This window comes from Pinus tabuliformis, chromosome 6 (assembly GCF_031772625.1).
Source record: "Pinus tabuliformis cultivar Carrire ecotype Pingquan chromosome 6, CPIR1, whole genome shotgun sequence".
NCBI lineage: Eukaryota > Viridiplantae > Streptophyta > Pinopsida > Pinales > Pinaceae > Pinus > Pinus tabuliformis.
The window spans coordinates 251,423,175-251,448,885 of NC_142292.1; the positions used below are offsets into that span (position 1 = coordinate 251,423,175).

A 25,711-nucleotide genomic window follows, 5' to 3' on the forward strand; every position below is an offset into this window, starting at 1 on the left:
AGGGACTAATTGTGTAAAGGATATGAATGACAGAAGCTTTAATTCAGAGATTTTGAAAACATTTCAACTCATCTGCATATTTGAAATTTTAAATTTGAGAAATTGATCTCAACCTTGTCTGCCCCATCCCCGCATCGGAATAAGTATGGCTCCTATATGGATAGATCAGCACCCTTAACGGATTGATCAGCACAAGGGCCAATTTTTTGGTTCCTTCCCTGGATGCCGAAATTATCCGTAATTTCTGGTGCAGAACCACCGTTGTTTTTTTTGGATAAGCAACCGTATGGGCGAATCCCAGACAAAAGAACAAGTCAGAAGAAGGCCATGGACAATACAGCTATGGAGGCCTCTTGCCATTCACCAGGAGGATCTGGTAAAGTACGCGACGCCCGGAAACGAGACGAAGCCCACCAATAAGAAGATTAATTCATAGAGCCCTATTTCTGTAACAAATAGTAATAAATTAGGGTTAGGGTTACTGATAAGTTTATATACCATTTCAGATTAGACGAGAGCGATGAAGAGTCTTTCAATTTACAGAGTCCATAACGGTATATACTCTGGTCATCGAACTCTATTTCAAAGAAAAAAGTGGAGAGGAAAAGAAAGTTCAAATCACGATTTGAGTGATTCAGAAACGAAATTACTGATTTAGGTCAATTTAGAAATCAAATTACTCTATAATTGGATTTTTAGTAGGTGAAACTACAGTTTAAGTTTAGACAATGTTCAGAAGTGAATTCCTCCATGATTTCTCCGATTTATGAATTCATCGCGAATTTTTTCGGTTGTTAAGTTGGATTTAGGTAAAGAAAGGGTTATAACTTTTTCTCTGAAAAAGTTATAACCCTTTGTTTGTGGACAATGGTTTCTGAAAGTTGTTTAGGGTTTTAGAAAGGGAATTTGGCTTTGTTTACCTACATAACAATTTTGGGTATTTAGGGTTTTAGAAAGGGAATTTTGGCTTTGTGATGGTTAAATTCTAGAGTGAGTGGGTGAGAAATTTTTGAAAAAAATAATATTAAAAATGCAGCATCCTCAAAAACCTAAAATACTCAAATTTAAAAAAAAAAATCAAAAAAATCAATTTTAATTTTCTAGTCTTTAATACTGTGCCTCTTTGCTTGAGGAACCGGTCATGTTGCAGAAAATATTCCTGCTAGTACAGATAACTAGCATTTGCACCACATGTTGCAAAGAAAACGCCGTAAGGCAATGATGAGAAACAATAGCATAGAAGAAAGAAGTCAAAAGTTTATGCAATTTTGTTTCTTTATTGATGTTTTTTTTATCATATGTTATGTTTCAGGGAGATTCCAACGGGGATATCTTCAAAGTGAAGGATTTATGAAATTTTTTGAAATTTTTTTGCCGGATTCCGACCACTTTTGGCGGTCCAGGCAATTCCTCCGCCTCGATAAACGCCTCCGGAAATATCACGGGCGGCTCTGCTAGCTCGTGCTCATTCGGAAACAACCTTTGATTCTGGCAGTCACTTAAAGCGCCTTTTGACTATTTCACTTACTCTACAAATCTAGTCAACAGCTTTAAAACTTTTGACTATTTAATTGACTTTCGAAATTTAATCAACCCTGGCATGTTGGATCTACATAAACTCAAGGGTTTGAGGCAATTGGAGATCATTGAATGTCCTAGAGTAAGTTTGTTTCCAACAGAATTTGGTCACAAAGGAGCATTTCCTCTTCTGGAAACATTTTCTCTTGCTTGGCTACCTACATTAAAGGAGTTGCCTGTAATAGAGAAAGGTGCAATGGCTCCACTTAAAATATTTAATATAATGGCACGTACAACATTAAATATATTACCAGAGAGTTATATGGATCTGAAGACACTTCAGAAAGTAAGAATTTTTGGTTGTCCAATAAGAAATATAGGAACTAGAGAGAACACTAATGTAGAAGTGATGGCAATGTCTATGGTAGACATGGAAGAAATTACAAAGAGATATTCCCAATTGTGAGATAAAAGGGAAAGTTGGTTGTATGGTGAATTTTGGTGTAATGAGCTCTTCTTCTTCAAGTACTTCCCATGGCCCTGTTGTTCCAACAGGCTCTGCAAAGATGAAATTGATCGAAGAGCCCCTTATAGTGGGACAGGATAAAGCATTTTCGATTCTCGAAAAGCTGGTGTTGTTGACAAGGGTGGATCCGGAAAAACTCTTCTTTTGAAGACGCTCTTCAATAGCCAAAAGGTACGCAGTAATTCTAAGGATGGTTTATTACTTTGGCTCACTCTTTCCCAAAGTCCCTCTTTTACAAGTCTTATAAATGCACTCCGTACCCAAATAGCCACACAAAAAATGTAAATTTGGGCGAAAATATGAACGAAGAAGAGGTAAAGCGATGGTTGAATCAGACAGTGCACCAGAGCACCGGGCTTATTTTGTTCTTAGATGATGTATGGGGATGCAATGCTGCAGAATTGTTAGAGGAATTAGGTGTACTGTGCCCTGTAAGGAACCACTCCACCTCCAAAGTCATTGTCAGTTCCAGGGTTCGCGCTGCACTCTTAAAAACAGGTGTCGCAGATAAATACACAATAACAATGGAGGACTTGTCGGAAGATGAGAGTTGGAAGTTGTTTGCTTGTCACACTTTTCCATATAATAATGGAAATCTGCCAGCAAACATAGAAGAGGGAAAAGCCAAGCTTGTGTGTAAAAGGTGCAGAGGGCTTCCCCTCGCTATCAAAGTGGTTGGCAGGGCAATGGCCGGGAGTACTCATCCACGACAGTGGGAATGGGCTGTCCAAAGGCTGCCAAACGTGGACAGTGTGTACAATTGTGTTAGGTTGAGTTATGATGCACTCGGCTATGAGGATACTGACCTGCAATTGTGCTATTTATATGGAAATCTTCCAGCAAACATAGAAGAGGGAAAAGCCAAGCTTGTGTGTAAAAGGTGCAGAGGGCTTCCCCTCGCTATCAAAGTGGTTGGCAGGGCAATGGCCGGGAGTACTCATCCACAACAGTGAGAATGGGCTGTCCAAAGGCTGCCAAACGTGGACAATGTGTACAATTCTGTTAGGTTAAGTTATGATGCACTCGACTATGAGGATGCTGACCTGCAATTGTGCTTTTTATGTGTAGCTTCAAACATCTTGGAAGACACAGTCATTCATGTCCAGTTGGCGATTTAGGTATGGATAGGGGAAGGCTTAATTGCCAAGAAGACGTTGGAACATGAGCATCGACCCGCTTATGATCCATTCGAGCTGGGAAGATATTATCTCAACATTTTAGCAGATCGTTGTTTGATCGAGCCAATGATGAGAGACTTTGATGGGAAAGTACTCTGTTTCAGGGTGCATGACTCCCTACGTGATATGGCAATCCGAATTGCAGAGGAGGAAGAAAATTTCTACTGCCGTGTGGGTAATGGTTTGACAGCTGTGAATGAAAATGAGTGTTTGGGCCGCATTCAGATTTTTTTGAGTGAGAACAGATTGACTTCTTTCCCCTAATCACATTGTCTACACAGATATGCTCATTGCTTCTCAGTGGAAATCCATATTTAACAAAGATCCCAACAAGGGTGATCAGGAGTATGATCTCCCTTAAGGCGTTCTCTTTAAGTGGGACGTCATTGAAATCATTGCCAAAGAGTATTGGGTGTTTGGAGCAGCTAATATATTTGGGTTTAAGACACATGCCCATCGATACGTTACCTGCATCTTTTACCAGTCTTGTAAATCTGGAGATCCTTGATCTTTCCTATTCTGCCATCCAAGAATTACCGTCCGCCATCCATATGCTGTGATCTTTAAGGAAATTAATCTTGGAGGGATGTAGAGATCTGCAATTTCTACCTCCCTGTATCTCAGGGCTTACCTCTTTGGAGCATTTGGAAACTTATGGTTGCAAGGCTTTTTTGGAAGAAAGATAAGGATACCAGATGGAAAAAAAACATCTTCTATCAACAAATTGGCAAGTTTAACACAACTTAAAACATTACAACTACAAAATAATGAGGAAATTATTAGTGATGGCACACTGGGAAAGATGACTCAAATGAAATCCCTCACATTGTCACTCATAAAGCTGGAAATTCTACCCAACGATATAAGAAACATGTCAAAATTGAGAAGACTGGTATTATTAGAATACTTTCACTTGGTTAAAATGGATTATAATTTTTATGACTTTCAATATTTGGGCTATTTTAAATTTGCTGGTTGTCATTTCTTGGAAGAACTTCCACATCTACATAAACTCAAGGGTTTGAGGCAATTGGAGATCAATGAATGTCCTAGAATAAGTTTGTTTCCAACAAAATTTGGTCGCAAAGGAGCATTTCCTCTTCTGGAAACATTTTCTCTTGCTTGGCTACCTACATTAAAGGAGTTTCCTGTAATAGAGAAAGGTGCAATGGCTTCACTTAAAATATTTACTATAATGGCATGTACAACATTAAATATATTACCAGAGAGTTATATGGATCTGAAGACACTTCAGAAAGTAAGAATTTTTGGTTGTCCAATAAGAAATATAGGAACTAGAGAGAACACTAATGTAGAAGTGATGGCAATGTCTATGGTAGACATGGCAGAAATTACAAAGAGATATTCCCAATTGTGGGATAAAAGGGAAAGTTGGTTGTATGGTGAATTTTGGTGCAATGAGCTCTTCTTCTTCAAGTACTTCCCATGGCCTTGTTGTTCCAACAGGCTTTGCAAAGATGAAATTCTTCTTCAAGTACTTCCCATGGCCCTGTTGTTCCAACAGGCTCTGCAAAGATGAAATTGATCGAAGAGCCCCTTATAGTGGGACAGGATAAAGCATTTTCGATTCTCGAAAAGTTCCGGAAAAACTCTTCTTTTGAAGACGCTCTTCAATAGCCAAAAGGTACGCAGTAATTCTAAGGATGGTTTATTACTTTGGCTCACTCTTTCCCAAAGTCCCTCTTTTAAAAGTCTTAGAAATGCACTCCTTACCCAAATAGCCACACAAAAAAAGGTAAATTTGGGCGAAAATATGAACGAAGAAGAGGTAAAGCAATGGTTGAATCAGACAGTGCACCAGAGCACCGGGCTTATTCTCTTCTTAGATGATGTATGGGGATGGAATGTTGCAGAATTGTTAGAGGAATTAGGTGTACTGTGCCCTGTAAGGAACCACTCCACCTCCAAAGTCATTGTCAGTTCCAGGGATCGCGTTGCACTCTTAAAAACAGGTGTCGCAGATAAATACACAATAACAATGGAGGATTTGTCGGAAGATGAGAGTTGGATGTTGTTTGCTTGTCACACTTTTCCATATAATAATGGAAATCTGCCAGCAAACATAGAAGAGGGAAAATCCAATCTTGTGTGTAAAAGGTGCAGAGGGCTTCCCCTCGCTATCAAAGTGGTTGGCAGGGCAATGGCCGGAAGTACTCATCCACAACAGTGGGAATGGGTTGTCCAAAGGTTGCCAAACGTGGACACTGTATACAATTGTGTTAGGTTGAGTTATGATGCACTCGGCTATGAGGATGCTGACCTGCAATTATGTTTTTATATGGAAATCTGCCAGCAAACATAGAAGAGGGAAAAGCCAAGCTTGTGTGTAAAAGGTGCAGAGGGCTTCCCCTCGCTATCAAAGTGGTTGGCAGGGAAATGGCCGGGAGTACTCATCCACAACAGTGGGAATGGGCTGTCCAAAGGCTGCCAAACGTGGACAGTGTGTACAATTCTGTTAGGTTGAGTTATGATGCACTCGGCTATGAGGATGCTGACCTGCAATTGTGCTTTTTATGTGTAGCTGCAAACATCTTGGAAGACGCAGTCGTTCATGTCCAGTTGGCGATTCAGGTATGGATAGGGGAAGGCTTACTTGCCAAGAAGACATTGGAACATGAGCATCGACCCGCTTATGATCCATTCAAGCTGGGAAGATATTATCTCAACATTTTAGCATATCGTTGTTTGATCGAGCCAATGATGAGAGACTTTGATGGGCAAGTACTCTGTTTCAGGGTGCATGACTCCCTGCGTGATATGGCAATCCGAATTGCAGAGGAGGAAGAAAATTTCTACTGCCGTGTGGGTAAGGGTTTGACAGCTGTGAATGAAAATGAGTGTTTGGGCCGCATTTGGCTTAATCACATCGTCTACACAAATATGCTCATTGCTTCTCAGTGGAAATCCATATTTAACAAAGATCCCAACAAGGGTGTCAGGAGTATGATATCCCTTAAGGCGTTCTCTTTAAGTGGAACGTCATTGAAATCATTGCCAAAGAGTTTTGGGTGTTTGGAGCAGCTAATATATTTGGGTTTAAGACACATACCCATCAATAGGTTTTACCTGCATCTTTTACCAGTCTTGTAAGTCTGGAGATCCTTGATCTTTCCTATTCTGCCATCCAAGAATTACCGTCCGCCATCCATATGCTGAGATCTTTAAGGAAATTAAGCTTGGAGGGATGTAGAGATCTGCAATTTCTACCTCCCAGTATCTCAGGGCTTACCTCTTTGGAGCATTTGGAAACTTACGGTTGCAAGGTTCTTTGGAAGAAAGATAAGGATACCAGATGGAAAAGAAACAGCTTCTATCAACAATTTGGCAAGTTTAACACAACTTACAACATTACAACTACAAAAAATGGGGAAATTATTAGTGAGGGCACACTGGGAAAGATGACTCAAATGAACTCCCTCACATTGAAGCTGGAAATTCTACCCAACGATATAAGAAACATGTCAAAATTGAGAAGACTAGTATTATTAGAATACTTTCACTTGGTTAAAATGGATTATAATTTTTATGACTTTCAATATTTGGGCTATCTTAAATTTGTTGGTTGTCATTTCTTGGAAGAACTTCCACATCTACATAAACTCAAGGGTTTGAGGCAATTGGAGATCATTGAATGTCCTAGAGTAAGTAAGTTTCCAACAAAATTTGGTCACAAAGGAGCATTTCCTTTCTAGAAACATTTTCTCTTGCTTGGCTACCTACATTAAAGGAGTTTCCTGTAATAGAGAAAGGTGCAATGGCTTCACTTAAAATATTTACTATAATGGCATGTACAACATTAAATATATTACCAGAGAGTTATATGGATCTGAAGACACTTCAGAAAGTAAGAATTTTTGGTTGTCCAATAAGAAATATAGGAACTAGAGAGAACACTAATGTAGAAGTGATGGCAATGTCTATGGTAGACATGGAAGAAATTACAAAGAGGTATTCCCAACTGTGGGATAAAAGGGAAAGTTGGTTGTATGGTGAATTTTGGTGCAATGAGCTCTTCTTATTCAGAAAGCTTAATACCATTATATGATTTATGATCTATGTTTTGGCCATTATCTTTATTTATTATCAAATTTTAGACAAAAATGTTTGACATTATAGAAATGAGCTTGATAAATAGTTCATAATTCTTTAGATTTTTATGACAATTTCAATTTTTTTTTTTTTTTATATCTCGAACTTTAAAAAAAACAATTTCAATTTCTTAATCTCTAACTTTAAAAAAAACAAGAAGACAGAAATTCACTTGTACATGGCTATGAAAAAGGATGAGAAATAGCGGAGAAAAAGAGTGAATCTAGGGAAAAAGAAAAAAAAACAGAGGGGTCCATCTCAACAGCTTTTAAAATGACACTCCCTTGCAAGAAATAAATGTTTATTTGCAATGTCATAATGTATTAATCTTGTTATAGAAAAATATTCAATTGAATGACCAACCTCAAGGCCTTGGCCCAGTGAAATGGTATTCACGTCTCCATAGAGTAGAGCAGCTTCACATAGTTTTATCTCTTTGTGCAACTCTTTCAGATGCCCCCACTTCGGTTGCCTTATATTGCCTATAAGGATTACAGAGTACCACGATTATATAGAGGTATATATTTTATTTGTTTTTAGTTTGGAGAATGATTTTTATAGATTATTTTTACCTAAGATACAAGGCTGTGAGGGGCACATCTACAGTAAAAGTCACTCAGAATTTACACTCAGCATCATCTAACTTAATAGAAGACCAATCACTTTACTACTTGGGCTAGAGCACAATCCGGTAGGCACAGAGTACAAAAAATTAAGCAAATATGGAACAGAGTACCAAAATTTCCAAATATGGACTCACAATGGTTCCTAGCTTTTCTCATTGTGAAAGGATAATTGAACGAGACTAAATTTTCAGTGCTATACAATCATGGTGCATATAATCCCCCTCCTTACCCCCGCCCCAAAAAAACAACACTCACACAGTTTCAGTGCAGACATCCAAGCCTTTTTAAGTGAAAGCTTATGCAAGAATCTCTCATCAAATTTACAATACTTTGGATGACTATTTGAATTTGAAATATGCTATACTTCAGATTGTAGCAGAGGCTTCTCATAGAAAACTATACCGTCCACGCCCAATTGGATGCATCAACGAAAAACACATTCACTAATGTCCTCATAGATGAAATCACACATCCCTGTGGACCTTGCTGAGAAAGGAAACACATACATCAGAATTCTTTGTAGAATATACTGTTGCCTGCATATTCAACATAAGTTTGATGCCTACAGTCAGTGATTAGTTTCCATCTCAACAACTTTTAAAACGACACTCCCTTGCAAAAAATAAACGTTTATTTGCAATGTAATAATATAACAAATATTTAGATTTCAGTCACTTTCCTGAATATAATTGATTGGCAACTTGTGATGAGGAATCACCAACTTACTAATAACTACATGTGAATTATGTCATTGGAACTTACTTTTGAATGTAGGGAGATGCTAGTCATTACTTGAAGAAGAAGTAGTGTCCATGTGATGAAAAATATGTTCAGGACGCATGATGCTTTTGGAGCATACCAAATGTACATCAGTACGATTCCAGCCAGGGAAGCAGCATAGGCCATCGTTGGCATTGTAATCACTAGGATCCGACTCTGTGAAATTAAATTTTCTTTGTTCATCAGTTTTATGCCATATACGAAAACTGGGCGATAAAATAAATGTCATGATAAGGAGAAAATGGATCTCAATTAAAGAACAAAAAACTCTTAGATTAATAGCTTTTAACCAGGGGAGGTGGAAATTTGAATATGTTTTTGGATGCATTATAATCGATGTTTCCATGAGTTATAAAATTCAAATTTAGTACATTGGCATGTCAATTCAATATACAGAGTTGTGTTGAGCTGTGGAACAGATAAGGCAAGTTCTGTATTTTTAAGTTGGGATTTCAAGTAACAAAGTAAACGCCCATCTTCTGCTTATTCAGAAAGCTTAATACCATTATATGATTTATGATTTATGTTTTGGCCATTATCTTTATTTATTATCAAATTTTAGACAAAAATAATTGACATTATAGAAATGAGCTTGATAAATAGTTCATAATTCTTTAGATTTTTATGACAATTTCACCAGGAGGCCTCTTGCCATTCACCAGGAGGATCTGGTAAAGTACGCGACGCCCGGAAACGAGACGAAGACCACCAATAAGAAGATTAATTCATAGAGCCCTATTTCTGTAACAAATAGTAATAAATTAGGGTTAGGGTTACTGATAAGTTTATATACCATTTCAGATTAGACGAGAGCGATGAAGAGTCTTTCAATTTACAGAGTCCATAACGGTATATACTCTGGTCATCGAACTCTATTTCAAAGAAAAAAGTGGAGAGGAAAAGAAAGTTCAAATCACGATTTGAGTGATTCAGAAACGAAATTACTGATTTAGGTCAATTTAGAAATCAAATTACTCTATAATTGGATTTTTAGTAGGTGAAACTACAGTTTAAGTTTAGACAATGTTCAGAAGTGAATTCCTCCATGATTTCTCCGATTTATGAATTCATCGCGAATTTTTTCGGTTGTTAAGTTGGATTTAGGTAAAGAAAGGGTTATAACTTTTTCTCTGAAAAAGTTATAACCCTTTGTTTGTGGACAATGGTTTCTGAAAGTTGTTTAGGGTTTTAGAAAGGGAATTTGGCTTTGTTTACCTACATAACAATTTTGGGTATTTAGGGTTTTAGAAAGGGAATTTTGGCTTTGTGATGGTTAAATTCTAGAGTGAGTGGGTGAGAAATTTTTGAAAAAAATAATATTAAAAATGCAGCATCCTCAAAAACCTAAAATACTCAAATTTAAAAAAAAAAAATCAAAAAAATCAATTTTAATTTTCTAGTCTTTAATACTGTGCCTCTTTGCTTGAGGAACCGGTCATGTTGCAGAAAATATTCCTGCTAGTACAGATAACTAGCATTTGCACCACATGTTGCAAAGAAAACGCCGTAAGGCAATGATGAGAAACAATAGCATAGAAGAAAGAAGTCAAAAGTTTATGCAATTTTGTTTCTTTATTGATGTTTTTTTTACCATATGTTATGTTTCAGGGAGATTCCAACGGGGATATCTTCAAAGTGAAGGATTTATGAAATTTTTTGAAATTTTTTTGCCCGGATTCCGACCACTTTTGGCGGTCCAGGCAATTCCTCCGCCTCGATAAACGCCTCCGGAAATATCACGGGCGGCTCTGCTAGCTCGTGCTCATTCGGAAACAACCTTTGATTCTGGCAGTCACTTAAAGCGCCTTTTGACTATTTCACTTACTCTACAAATCTAGTCAACAGCTTTAAAACTTTTGACTATTTAATTGACTTTCGAAATTTAATCAACCCTGGCATGTTGGATCTACATAAACTCAAGGGTTTGAGGCAATTGGAGATCATTGAATGTCCTAGAGTAAGTTTGTTTCCAACAGAATTTGGTCACAAAGGAGCATTTCCTCTTCTGGAAACATTTTCTCTTGCTTGGCTACCTACATTAAAGGAGTTGCCTGTAATAGAGAAAGGTGCAATGGCTCCACTTAAAATATTTAATATAATGGCACGTACAACATTAAATATATTACCAGAGAGTTATATGGATCTGAAGACACTTCAGAAAGTAAGAATTTTTGGTTGTCCAATAAGAAATATAGGAACTAGAGAGAACACTAATGTAGAAGTGATGGCAATGTCTATGGTAGACATGGAAGAAATTACAAAGAGATATTCCCAATTGTGAGATAAAAGGGAAAGTTGGTTGTATGGTGAATTTTGGTGTAATGAGCTCTTCTTCTTCAAGTACTTCCCATGGCCCTGTTGTTCCAACAGGCTCTGCAAAGATGAAATTGATCGAAGAGCCCCTTATAGTGGGACAGGATAAAGCATTTTCGATTCTCGAAAAGCTGGTGTTGTTGACAAGGGTGGATCCGGAAAAACTCTTCTTTTGAAGACGCTCTTCAATAGCCAAAAGGTACGCAGTAATTCTAAGGATGGTTTATTACTTTGGCTCACTCTTTCCCAAAGTCCCTCTTTTACAAGTCTTATAAATGCACTCCGTACCCAAATAGCCACACAAAAAATGTAAATTTGGGCGAAAATATGAACGAAGAAGAGGTAAAGCGATGGTTGAATCAGACAGTGCACCAGAGCACCGGGCTTATTTTGTTCTTAGATGATGTATGGGGATGCAATGCTGCAGAATTGTTAGAGGAATTAGGTGTACTGTGCCCTGTAAGGAACCACTCCACCTCCAAAGTCATTGTCAGTTCCAGGGTTCGCGCTGCACTCTTAAAAACAGGTGTCGCAGATAAATACACAATAACAATGGAGGACTTGTCGGAAGATGAGAGTTGGAAGTTGTTTGCTTGTCACACTTTTCCATATAATAATGGAAATCTGCCAGCAAACATAGAAGAGGGAAAAGCCAAGCTTGTGTGTAAAAGGTGCAGAGGGCTTCCCCTCGCTATCAAAGTGGTTGGCAGGGCAATGGCCGGGAGTACTCATCCACGACAGTGGGAATGGGCTGTCCAAAGGCTGCCAAACGTGGACAGTGTGTACAATTGTGTTAGGTTGAGTTATGATGCACTCGGCTATGAGGATACTGACCTGCAATTGTGCTATTTATATGGAAATCTTCCAGCAAACATAGAAGAGGGAAAAGCCAAGCTTGTGTGTAAAAGGTGCAGAGGGCTTCCCCTCGCTATCAAAGTGGTTGGCAGGGCAATGGCCGGGAGTACTCATCCACAACAGTGAGAATGGGCTGTCCAAAGGCTGCCAAACGTGGACAATGTGTACAATTCTGTTAGGTTAAGTTATGATGCACTCGACTATGAGGATGCTGACCTGCAATTGTGCTTTTTATGTGTAGCTTCAAACATCTTGGAAGACGCAGTCATTCATGTCCAGTTGGCGATTTAGGTATGGATAGGGGAAGGCTTAATTGCCAAGAAGACGTTGGAACATGAGCATCGACCCGCTTATGATCCATTCGAGCTGGGAAGATATTATCTCAACATTTTAGCAGATCGTTGTTTGATCGAGCCAATGATGAGAGACTTTGATGGGAAAGTACTCTGTTTCAGGGTGCATGACTCCCTGCGTGATATGGCAATCCGAATTGCAGAGGAGGAAGAAAATTTCTACTGCCGTGTGGGTAATGGTTTGACAGCTGTGAATGAAAATGAGTGTTTGGGCCGCATTCAGATTTTTTTGAGTGAGAACAGATTGACTTCTTTCCCCTAATCACATTGTCTACACAGATACGCTCATTGCTTCTCAGTGGAAATCCATATTTAACAAAGATCCCAACAAGGGTGATCAGGAGTATGATCTCCCTTAAGGTGTTCTCTTTAAGTGGGACGTCATTGAAATCATTGCCAAAGAGTATTGGGTGTTTGGAGCAGCTAATATATTTGGGTTTAAGACACATGCCCATCGATACGTTACCTGCATCTTTTACCAGTCTTGTAAATCTGGAGATCCTTGATCTTTCCTATTCTGCCATCCAAGAATTACCGTCCGCCATCCATATGCTGTGATCTTTAAGGAAATTAATCTTGGAGGGATGTAGAGATCTGCAATTTCTACCTCCCTGTATCTCAGGGCTTACCTCTTTGGAGCATTTGGAAACTTATGGTTGCAAGGCTTTTTTGGAAGAAAGATAAGGATACCAGATGGAAAAAAAACATCTTCTATCAACAAAATGGCAAGTTTAACACAACTTAAAACATTACAACTACTAAATAATGAGGAAATTATTAGTGATGGCACACTGGGAAAGATGACTCAAATGAAATCCCTCACATTGTCACTCATAAAGCTGGAAATTCTACCCAACGATATAAGAAACATGTCAAAATTGAGAAGACTGGTATTATTAGAATACTTTCACTTGGTTAAAATGGATTATAATTTTTATGACTTTCAATATTTGGGCTATCTTAAATTTGCTGGTTGTCATTTCTTGGAAGAACTTCCACATCTACATAAACTCAAGGGTTTGAGGCAATTGGAGATCAATGAATGTCCTAGAATAAGTTTGTTTCCAACAAAATTTGGTCGCAAAGGAGCATTTCCTCTTCTGGAAACATTTTCTCTTGCTTGGCTACCTACATTAAAGGAGTTTCCTGTAATAGAGAAAGGTGCAATGGCTTCACTTAAAATATTTACTATAATGGCATGTACAACATTAAATATATTACCAGAGAGTTATATGGATCTGAAGACACTTCAGAAAGTAAGAATTTTTGGTTGTCCAATAAGAAATATAGGAACTAGAGAGAACACTAATGTAGAAGTGATGGCAATGTCTATGGTAGACATGGCAGAAATTACAAAGAGATATTCCCAATTGTGGGATAAAAGGGAAAGTTGGTTGTATGGTGAATTTTGGTGCAATGAGCTCTTCTTCTTCAAGTACTTCCCATGGCCTTGTTGTTCCAACAGGCTTTGCAAAGATGAAATTCTTCTTCAAGTACTTCCCATGGCCCTGTTGTTCCAACAGGCTCTGCAAAGATGAAATTGATCGAAGAGCCCCTTATAGTGGGACAGGATAAAGCATTTTCGATTCTCGAAAAGTTCCGGAAAAACTCTTCTTTTGAAGACGCTCTTCAATAGCCAAAAGGTACGCAGTAATTCTAAGGATGGTTTATTACTTTGGCTCACTCTTTCCCAAAGTCCCTCTTTTAAAAGTCTTAGAAATGCACTCCTTACCCAAATAGCCACACAAAAAAAGGTAAATTTGGGCGAAAATATGAACGAAGAAGAGGTAAAGCAATGGTTGAATCAGACAGTGCACCAGAGCACCGGGCTTATTCTCTTCTTAGATGATGTATGGGGATGGAATGTTGCAGAATTGTTAGAGGAATTAGGTGTACTGTGCCCTGTAAGGAACCACTCCACCTCCAAAGTCATTGTCAGTTCCAGGGATCGCGTTGCACTCTTAAAAACAGGTGTCGCAGATAAATACACAATAACAATGGAGGATTTGTCGGAAGATGAGAGTTGGATGTTGTTTGCTTGTCACACTTTTCCATATAATAATGGAAATCTGCCAGCAAACATAGAAGAGGGAATAGCCAATCTTGTGTGTAAAAGGTGCAGAGGGCTTCCCCTCGCTATCAAAGTGGTTGGCAGGGCAATGGCCGGAAGTACTCATCCACAACAGTGGGAATGGGTTGTCCAAAGGCTGCCAAACGTGGACACTGTATACAATTGTGTTAGGTTGAGTTATGATGCACTCGGCTATGAGGATGCTGACCTGCAATTATGTTTTTATATGGAAATCTGCCAGCAAACATAGAAGAGGGAAAAGCCAAGCTTGTGTGTAAAAGGTGCAGAGGGCTTCCCCTCGCTATCAAAGTGGTTGGCAGGGAAATGGCCGGGAGTACTCATCCACAACAGTGGGAATGGGCTGTCCAAAGGCTGCCAAACGTGGACAGTGTGTACAATTCTGTTAGGTTGAGTTATGATGCACTCGGCTATGAGGATGCTGACCTGCAATTGTGCTTTTTATGTGTAGCTGCAAACATCTTGGAAGACGCAGTCGTTCATGTCCAGTTGGCGATTCAGGTATGGATAGGGGAAGGCTTACTTGCCAAGAAGACATTGGAACATGAGCATCGACCCGCTTATGATCCATTCAAGCTGGGAAGATATTATCTCAACATTTTAGCATATCGTTGTTTGATCGAGCCAATGATGAGAGACTTTGATGGGCAAGTACTCTGTTTCAGGGTGCATGACTCCCTGCGTGATATGGCAATCCGAATTGCAGAGGAGGAAGAAAATTTCTACTGCCGTGTGGGTAAGGGTTTGACAGCTGTGAATGAAAATGAGTGTTTGGGCCGCATTTGGCTTAATCACATCGTCTACACAAATATGCTCATTGCTTCTCAGTGGAAATCCATATTTAACAAAGATCCCAACAAGGGTGTCAGGAGTATGATATCCCTTAAGGCGTTCTCTTTAAGTGGAACGTCATTGAAATCATTGCCAAAGAGTTTTGGGTGTTTGGAGCAGCTAATATATTTGGGTTTAAGACACATACCCATCAATAGGTTTTACCTGCATCTTTTACCAGTCTTGTAAGTCTGGAGATCCTTGATCTTTCCTATTCTGCCATCCAAGAATTACCGTCCGCCATCCATATGCTGAGATCTTTAAGGAAATTAAGCTTGGAGGGATGTAGAGATCTGCAATTTCTACCTCCCAGTATCTCAGGGCTTACCTCTTTGGAGCATTTGGAAACTTACGGTTGCAAGGTTCTTTGGAAGAAAGATAAGGATACCAGATGGAAAAAAAACAGCTTCTATCAACAATTTGGCAAGTTTAACACAACTTACAACATTACAACTACAAAAAATGGGGAAATTATTAGTGAGGGCACACTGGGAAAGATGACTCAAATGAACTCCCTCACATTGAAGCTGGAAATTCTACCCAACGATATAAGAAACATGTCAAAATTGAGAAGACTAGTATTATTAGAATACTTTCACTTGGTTAAAATGGATTATAATTTTTATGACTTTCAATATTTGGGCTATCTTAAATTTGTTGGTTGTCATTTCTTGGAAGAACTTCCACATCTACATAAACTCAAGGGTTTGAGGCAATTGGAGATCATTGAATGTCCTAGAGTAAGTAAGTTTCCAACAAAATTTGGTCACAAAGGAGCATTTCCTCTTCTAGAAACATTTTCTCTTGCTTGGCTACCTACATTAAAGGAGTTTCCTGTAATAGAGAAAGGTGCAATGGCTTCACTTAAAATATTTACTATAATGGCATGTACAACATTAAATATATTACCAGAGAGTTATATGGATCTGAAGACACTTCAGAAAGTAAGAATTTTTGGTTGTCCAATAAGAAATATAGGAACTAGAGAGAACACTAATGTAGAAGTGATGGCAATGTCTATGGTAGACATGGAAGAAATTACAAAGAGGTATTCCCAACTGTGGGATAAAAGGGAAAGTTGGTTGTATGGTGAATTTTGGTGCAATGAGCTCTTCTTATTCAGAAAGCTTAATACCATTATATGATTTATGATCTATGTTTTGGCCATTATCTTTATTTATTATCAAATTTTAGACAAAAATGTTTGACATTATAGAAATGAGCTTGATAAATAGTTCATAATTCTTTAGATTTTTATGACAATTTCAATTTTTTTTTTTTTTTATATCTCGAACTTTAAAAAAAACAATTTCAATTTCTTAATCTCTAACTTTAAAAAAAACAAGAAGACAGAAATTCACTTGTACATGGCTATGAAAAAGGATGAGAAATAGCGGAGAAAAAGAGTGAATCTAGGGAAAAAGAAAAAAAAACAGAGGGGTCCATCTCAACAGCTTTTAAAATGACACTCCCTTGCAAGAAATAAATGTTTATTTGCAATGTCATAATGTATTAATCTTGTTATAGAAAAATATTCAATTGAATGACCAACCTCAAGGCCTTGGCCCAGTGAAATGGTATTCACGTCTCCATAGAGTAGAGCAGCTTCACATAGTTTTATCTCTTTGTGCAACTCTTTCAGATGCCCCCACTTCGGTTACCTTATATTGCCTATAAGGATTACAGAGTACCACGATTATATAGAGGTATATATTTTATTTGTTTTTAGTTTGGAGAATGATTTTTATAGATTATTTTTACCTAAGATACAAGGCTGTGAGGGGCACATCTATAGTAAAAGTCACTCAGAATTTACACTCAGCATCATCTAACTTAATAGAAGACCAATCACTTTACTACTTGGGCTAGAGCACAATCCGGTAGGCACAGAGTACAAAAAATTAAGCAAATATGGAACAGAGTACCAAAATTTCCAAATATGGACTCACAATGGTTCCTAGCTTTTCTCATTGTGAAAGGATAATTGAACCAGACTAAATTTTCAGTGCTATACAATCATGGTGCATATAATCCCCCTCCTTACCCCCGCCCCAAAAAAACAACACTCACACAGTTTCAGTGCAGACATCCAAGCCTTTTTAAGTGAAAGCTTATGCAAGAATCTCTCATCAAATTTACAATACTTTGGATGACTATTTGAATTTGAAATATGCTATACTTCAGATTGTAGCAGAGGCTTCTCATAGAAAACTATACCGTCCACGCCCAATTGGATGCATCAACGAAAAACACATTCACTAATGTCCTCATAGATGAAATCACACATCCCTGTGGACCTTGCTGAGAAAGGAAACACATACATCAGAATTCTTTGTAGAATATACTGTTGCCTGCATATTCAACATAAGTTTGATGCCTACAGTCAGTGATTAGTTTCCATCTCAACAACTTTTAAAACGACACTCCCTTGCAAAAAATAAACGTTTATTTGCAATGTAATAATATAACAAATATTTAGATTTCAGTCACTTTCCTGAATATAATTGATTGGCAACTTGTGATGAGGAATCACCAACTTACTAATAACTACATGTGAATTATGTCATTGGAACTTACTTTTGAATGTAGGGAGATGCTAGTCATTACTTGAAGAAGAAGTAGTGTCCATGTGATGAAAAATATGTTCAGGACGCATGATGCTTTTGGAGCATACCAAATGTACATCAGTACGATTCCAGCCAGGGAAGCAGCATAGGCCATCGTTGGCATTGTAATCACTAGGATCCGACTCTGTGAAATTAAATTTTCTTTGTTCATCAGTTTTATGCCATATACGAAAACTGGGCGATAAAATAAATGTCATGATAAGGAGAAAATGGATCTCAATTAAAGAACAAAAAACTCTTAGATTAATAGCTTTTAACCAGGGGAGGTGGAAATTTGAATATGTTTTTGGATGCATTATAATCGATGTTTCCATGAGTTATAAAATTCAAATTTAGTACATTGGCATGTCAATTCAATATACAGAGTTGTGTTGAGCTGTGGAACAGATAAGGCAAGTTCTGTATTTTTAAGTTGGGATTTCAAGTAACAAAGTAAACGCCCATCTTCTGCTTATTCAGAAAGCTTAATACCATTATATGATTTATGATTTATGTTTTGGCCATTATCTTTATTTATTATCAAATTTTAGACAAAAATAATTGACATTATAGAAATGAGCTTGATAAATAGTTCATAATTCTTTAGATTTTTATGACAATTTCAAATTTTTTTTTTTATCTCGAACTTTAAAAAAAACAATTTCAATTTCTTAATCTCTAACTTTAAAAAAAAACAAGAAGACGGAAATTCACTTGTACATGGCTATGAAAAAGGATGAGAAATAGCGGAGAAAAAGAGTGAATCTAGGGAAAAAGAAAAAAAACAGAGGGGTCCATCTCAATAGCTTTTAAAATGACACTCCCTTGCAAGAAATAAATGTTTATTTGCAATGTCATAATGTATTAATCTTGTTATAGAAAAATATTCAATTGAATGACCAACCTCAAGGCCTTGGCCCAGTGAAATGGTATTCACGTCTCCATAGAGTAGAGCAGCTTCACATAGTTTTATCTCTTTGTGCAACTCTTTCAGATGCCCCCACTTCGGTTGCCTTATATTGCCTATAAGGATTACAGAGTACCACGATTATATAGAGGTATATATTTTATTTGTTTTTAGTTTGGAGAATGATTTTTATAGATTATTTTTACCTAAGATACAAGGCTGTGAGGGGCACATCTACAGTAAAAGTCACTCAGAATTTACACTCAGCATCATCTAACTTAATAGAAGACCAATCACTTTACTAGTTGGGCTAGACCACAATCCGGTAGGCACAGAGTACAACAAATTAAGCAAATATGGAACAGAGTACCAAAATTTCCAAATATGGACTCACAATGGTTCCTAGCTTTTCTCATTGTGAAAGGATAATTGAACCAGACTAAATTTTCAGTGCTATACAATCATGGTGCATATAATCCCCCTCCTTACCCCCGCCCCAAAAAAACAACACTCACACAGTTTCAGTGCAGACATCCAAGCCTTTTTAAGTGAAAGCTTATGCAAGAATCTCTCATCAAATTTACAATACTTTGGATGACTATTTGAATTTGAAATCTGCTATACTTCAGATTGTAGCAGAGGCTTTTAATAGAAAACTATACCGTCCACGCCCAATTGGATGCATCAACGAAAAACACATTCACTAATGTCCTCATAGATGAAATCACACATTCCTGTGGACGTTGCTGAGAAAGGAAACACATACATCAGAATTCTTTGTAGAATATACTATTGCCTGCATATTCAACATAAGTTTGATGCCTACAGTCAGTGATTAGTTTCCATCTCAACAACTTTTAAAACGACACTCCCTTGCAAAAAATAAACTTTTATTTGTAATGTAATAATATAACAAATATTTAGATTTCAGTCACTTTCCTGAATATAATTGATTGGCAACTTGTGATAAGGAATCACCAACTTACTAATAACTACATGTGAATTATGTCATTGGAACTTACTTTTGAATGTAGGGAGATGCTAGTCATTACTTGAAGAGGAAGTAGTGTCCATGTGATGAAAAATATGTTCAGGACGCATGATGCTTTTGGAGCATACCAAATGTACATCAGTATGATTCCAGCCAGGGAAGCAGCATAGGCCATCGTTGACATTGTAATCACTAGGATCCGACTCTGTGAAATTAAATTTTCTTTGTTCATCAGTTTTATGCCATATACGAAAACTGGGCGATAAAATAAATGTCATGATAAGGAGAAAATGGATCTCAATTAAAGAACAAAAAACTCTTAGATTAATAGCTTTTAAACGGGGGAGGTGGAAATTTGAATATGTTTTTGGATGCATTATAATCGATGTTTCCATGAGTTATAAAATTCAGATTTAGTACATTGGCATGTCAATTCAATATATAGAGTTGTGTTGAGCTGTGGAATAGATAAGGCAAGTTCTGTATTTTTAAGTTGGGATTTCAAGTAACAAAGTAAACGCCCTTCTTCTGCATTACTCAAATTTTCTTCACTTTCTTCACTTACTAAGGATGCTTCTCGTATTCGTCGATATGGTCATGAGGCAAATATGTGTGTATATCTGTAGATAGACAGGGCTTTATTTTTCTAATCCTACTTAAATGTTCTTGATTCTGTTATCTCCTGATTTTTGACAAGATCCAAGAAAGCAAACTCTAAACCAAATCTACATATTGGAACTAAATGATAAATGGCCAAATGAATCTCAATTTAGGTATTAATAACCATATGCCTTATCTGCATCTCGACTATTTCTATGTTTTTGAATTTCCTTATAGGTTATTTTACCCATTAACATAATTAATACCAGTTCGTCATCCAGTAATTTTCCTTTTCTTTCCACTCTGTAAAAGGAATTTTTTGTTCAATCTAGGGATGGCTTCAGCGGGATGAAACTGATGGTAAAAAAATCTCCCAAATTCAAACTTCAATTTTTTAACATATCCATCTTCCTTGAAGTTAAAAGAAAAAAAACCGTGAACATGAGAGGAAAGAGTTGTACCATCGTTCAACATTTTTCTCCAATACCCAATATAATAATTCCCCCAGGTGATGAAATTGATCACACTGAAAAGTTGTATGATGAGAAATATCCTACCAAAAAAAAGAGAAATTTTGGCCCTGGTTAGTATTCCTTAACAAGCAATTAATTTTAGCCTATAAGATAGAAAACATAATATCCATTTAGTGATTGATCAAACTATATCACCCAAATGTAACCAATGTAATCTTGAATTTACCATGGACAAATAGCATAGCATATACATATTCTCTTTTGGAAGACAAAGGTTATCTAGTCGTAGTATTTAGGTTAAAATTGCAAAAGACATTTTGATGACGTAGGTGATTGCTGTACAGGGGATTTGTTAGATATCATTGAACTAGTGAAACATTGCGTGAAAATATCACCAACCCCCACCCCTGGATTTGTCATCAACAGTTTTCTACCAATCAGCAAATGTAAAATTGATTCTCCAGAAGTTAATTTATCCAAGGAGATTGTTTGTGTACTTAAAAGGCACATTGTATCCAAAAAAAACGTGAAATGTAAAATTGATTCTCCAGAAGTTAATTTATCCAACCAGATTGTTTGCGTACTTAAAAGGCACATTGTATCCAAAAAAACGTGAAAGAAGAGAAGCATACCCAGCACCAAATCTAGCAACTTCACCTGCATCAATAGTTACAAAGACGTTAGTTTATGATACGCATTTTATGAAGTCCATGTTTGGGCAATTTTGATGTCTAATTGCAATTTGCCACAAAGTCATGAAACCTGTCTAATTTAAGCAGAAACAAGAGTAAAAATTGGTAATTTGAACCAAATTTGGTATTGAAATAGATTGCTGAGAATCATTTTAAGTAAACTCACCATAGAATTGAATAAAAGCAGATGGAATAAAAAAGAGGATCACCATCAGAGCAATCCACATAAGGCTCTTCAAGGGCCACCATCTTGAATGCCACGAGTCATGACATTCATGCAACTTCGTAGTTCCAACTGTTGTAAGAAACATAGCGAAATAAAACAGTTCAGACTCCAGAGGCCTATCGCTATGGTCCAATACTGTTTGGGAAAATAATGTGCTTGACATCGCACGAAGTGGCCGAGACGCATGTGCCACTTATAGTCCAATGGCATCGATACGCGGATATGATTTTATGTAAGTTATATGTTGCCGTGGTCATGCATTTGAAAATTGCAAAGGCCACTTGCATGTTAAAGCCCCCAGAAATAATCTGGTTTGTAACCAATGGGTGGTTAGTTCTGCGTGAAAATTCAGACCTTGACACTGATCCGGATTTACCTTCTGTGAAAGACATGATGCCACTTCAAACTTAAAAAGCTCATGACAAGAAATTAGAATCCGGTATTCAACGTGTTTAAAAGCCAAACAACTTGTAAGGCATATAAATTTTGAAATTGGATACAAAGCAGCCCAGGCTTACTCGAAGCACACCTTCTGTACCCAACCAGTCATGACCTCCTTGACAGCCTTTCAAATCTGTAAAAACGAAGATCTCAAATTCATATATATATAACGAAGAAAACGGCATACAATGTAAATTAGGTTCATTTTCCAAAGCCAAATGTAATTACATGTACATCAAAAGAATAATCATCTAAATGGATGCAGATAAGTTAAAGAGCTATTTGAAAAATTCACGATTTTATGCGTAATTAATACTACCCGCCATCATAACACATCCCACTAGGTTGAGGGAGTGAACATCGCTTTTTCTAAATGCAATGACAGAATATTCTATATAACATTATCACTCTCTCCATCGAGCACTATCTTGTCTTGCACACTTCCAAAAAGTCTTGTTTTCTCATACACATTTCCCGCACACCAGCATTTCCGAACTTCACGAATTCGACGTTCAGTGGTAGGAACATCACAAATTCGATGAGGCACCGAATTAGAAGTCGGTTGGGAGGAAACCAACTCATGCAATCTGTGCACTGTGAAAGGCAAGGCCTAAAAATATGAGCAGACACATCGTTTTCATTAATATCAAACATTCACACAAATGTTGTTTCCTTCACCTAAATGTCATTTCATATCAAACAGTCAGACGCATGTTAATTCCTGAAACTCCAAGTATTGATAACAAAATAGACTCAAAAGCAAGCGTAAAACCAGGGATCTGAGTCAGATCGAGGATGTCTTTGGATGTAACAAAGCGTTTACTGGCCAACACAAAGGCCATGGACGATAGTTAAATACATCAAAGTGTAGATTGATTGGACATCCAAAGCGTTTACTGGCCAACACAAAGGCCATGGACGATAGTTAAATACATCAAAGTGTAGATTTATTGGTCTATCTCATATCTGCAGGTTAGAATTCAGGGATATTTTAGAAATTTACCATTTAAATAAAAATAAAAATATTATAAATTCAAATTAGGTTATAATGATATTTCTCAAAATTCAAATAATTCAGTTGGAATACTTCTAAATTTCAAAATATTTTCAAAATTTACAATGGAGTTAAATTCAGGTCAAATAGACTTAAACCTTTACATGTATCTTGATTAAATTGAGAATATCAGCTGTACCATCTTGGAATTTTGCAGATGTCAAAGATGAGCGCTGCTTCTCTTTTCTTTGTTGTTGTGAGTGTTCTTCTGTGCAATATACTGCACAGATCGGAATCCAAATGTAATCCAAAGTCGACAGTAGATTTTAGCAGAAAGAATTTCCCCCCTGGATTTGTATTTGGCACGGCCTCCTCAGCATTCCAGGTTCAAAATTTTCATTGGAACTCTACCTTTTCGCCTTGTATGAATATTCTGATGCTGAGCCATTTATGCTAATGTGCCACTTTGCAGTACGAGGGTGCAGTAGAAGAAGATGGGAGAGGACCCAGTGTATGGGATACCTATTCTCATAAAATTGGTATTGGTTTCCAAGAGCAAGCTGTGATCTTAAGCCCTTTTTTTGTGCAAACAGTATAAACCATTTAAAATCATGTGAACACCATTGCTTTTACAGGGAGTATACTGGATTCCAGCAATGCAGACATTGCAGTCGACCACTATCATCGTTACAGGGTCAAATTTCCAACCTCCCAATAAAACCCTGCTGTAAGAAGGAATGTGTGTAGGGTAATAATCATATTTGAATACGTTGTGCAGGAAGATATCGGGCTAATAGTGGATCTGGGGATGGATGCTTACAGATTTTCGATCTCCTGGTCACGCATATTTCCCGGTAAGATAAATCTTCTTTGTGAATGTCTCTCCAGACTTGATCAAGACTTCCCCCGGCTGCAACGCTCACCTGGCGCTGCATGGCACAAGGTGGGGAGCTGAGAAGGCCGTCCTCCATGTTACTATTTCCTGCACTGCCATCGCCGTGAAGCTTCTCTACCCGCCTTTCCAGGGGTTGCAAGAACCTGAATTCAGAAGGAGCGAGCAGTGCCTGGGACCCCATATGGCTGATTCACGAGGTATCGGTTTCGGTTTCATTACCGCCCAGGGGAGGTCATGGCATGTGTAAGCGACGTGGAAATAAGGAATGGTGGCCACGGGCTCTGCAGGATACAGAGCAGAAGGAGCGTCCATGTAACTGTATCGATCTTAGCCGGAGTTAGTAACCACGTGGAGGTATGTATAGTTGCTGGTTAATCTGACGGTAGAAGATGCTTCTATTGTCTAACATAGATAATCGATGGTCCATAATCGTCCACCTTAGCAGCTGGGGGTGTTGATTCCAGAGGGAACGCCTTACGGCCTAATTAATCCACTTGGACTTGAATTTGAAGCTTCCTGAGATGCCAAAGGAATTGCCAATTCAGGTACATAACTAAACCTATAGTGGTAGTGTTCACAGAACGTGAATCAGACTAATTACCATTGGAACATATTGGTAATTTTTTTGGTTACCCGTTCCACCGTGCTCCGGGTTTCGACTATAGCCCTGGTTATACTGCTGCGATTTTGGTGCTTGCAGCGTATATAAACGTATGAGTGACATTGTAAATAAGGCCGGAACGAAGATTACTATAAATTGTTTCATCCTGATACAGCATAATATTTTATGATACAAGATAGAAAAGTGTATAATATTTTATGATACAGGATTTTTCCAGGTGTAAAATATCTAAAATTAGTTTTATTTAATTAAAAATTAGGGAATTTATTTTATTTTTTTTTAAATGTATTTTTTATAAATAAAAAATGAGTTATTTCTTGTTCAGGAGGTTAACCTATAATTTATGATCATATTTGGTTATATATAAGATAAAGGCTAGTTATTATTGAGTATAAGGTTATCTTGAGGTGACTTTAACTATAGTTTTAAGTTAAATTTTTTCTTTTCAATGGTTTTAGAGTACGATCTAAAACTGCTTTAATCGCTTAAGAGTTTATAGGGCACTGGTGTCATAAGGCACTTGTGCTATACATCTTGTAGTCTTGTAATAAAGCAATAATAGTCAACAAACTAAATAATAACATAGAATAAAAGCTAAGTAATAATATAAAATAAATACAGGAATAAATGTTAAACAATAACAAAGAATAAATGCTAATCACTATTAATTTTAAGCAAAAATAATTTGTCAATTATGGTCAATTAATTGTTGGTGGTTTTCAACATGTAGAATTAGAAAATCATAAATGATTTATAATTTTGTTATGAGTTTTTATTGAATGCTTTGATTGAAGAGAAAATGTGTGAGTTTTAACTTACTATTATGTTATAGATATTCCTCCAAAATCCATCCTTATGCTAAACTTTAGAGTTTGAAGTTTTTCTATAGAAAGAACTTTTTGCTATGAAATAGTTTTGTTTTGTTTTTTAATCTCTGTCTTTCTTATTGTATTAACTTCACCATTTGCAATACAATATATAGGTATTCTATGATATCAAAAACCTTAAATCATATGAATTATATTACAATAATATGAAAAGTTATCAGCTGGAAAAAATAAAATAAACTAAAACAATGCAAAAAT

At 37.1% G+C, this 25,711-nt stretch overlaps 4 protein-coding genes across 4 annotated transcripts; all 4 read left to right on the forward strand.

Moving 5' to 3' along the window:
* The first annotated feature begins 2,343 nt into the window (after window positions 1-2,343).
* On the forward strand, window positions 2,344-2,997 carry LOC149258337 (putative disease resistance protein At5g43730). Its single transcript, XM_089411156.1, has one exon. The coding sequence runs from the start codon at window positions 2,344-2,346 to the stop codon at window positions 2,995-2,997; it is 654 nt and encodes a 217-aa protein (XP_089267282.1).
* Window positions 2,998-4,996: 1,999 nt separating this feature from the next.
* LOC149258338 (putative disease resistance protein At5g43730) lies at window positions 4,997-5,545 on the forward strand. The gene has a single exon (XM_089411273.1). The coding sequence runs from the start codon at window positions 4,997-4,999 to the stop codon at window positions 5,543-5,545; it is 549 nt and encodes a 182-aa protein (XP_089267399.1).
* Window positions 5,546-11,378: 5,833 nt separating this feature from the next.
* Window positions 11,379-12,032, forward strand: LOC149258339 (putative disease resistance protein At5g43730). Its single transcript, XM_089411367.1, has one exon. The coding sequence runs from the start codon at window positions 11,379-11,381 to the stop codon at window positions 12,030-12,032; it is 654 nt and encodes a 217-aa protein (XP_089267493.1).
* A 1,999-nt stretch (window positions 12,033-14,031) lies between these two features.
* LOC149258340 (putative disease resistance protein At5g43730) lies at window positions 14,032-14,580 on the forward strand. The gene has a single exon (XM_089411474.1). The coding sequence runs from the start codon at window positions 14,032-14,034 to the stop codon at window positions 14,578-14,580; it is 549 nt and encodes a 182-aa protein (XP_089267600.1).
* The last annotated feature ends 11,131 nt before the right edge of the window (window positions 14,581-25,711 follow it).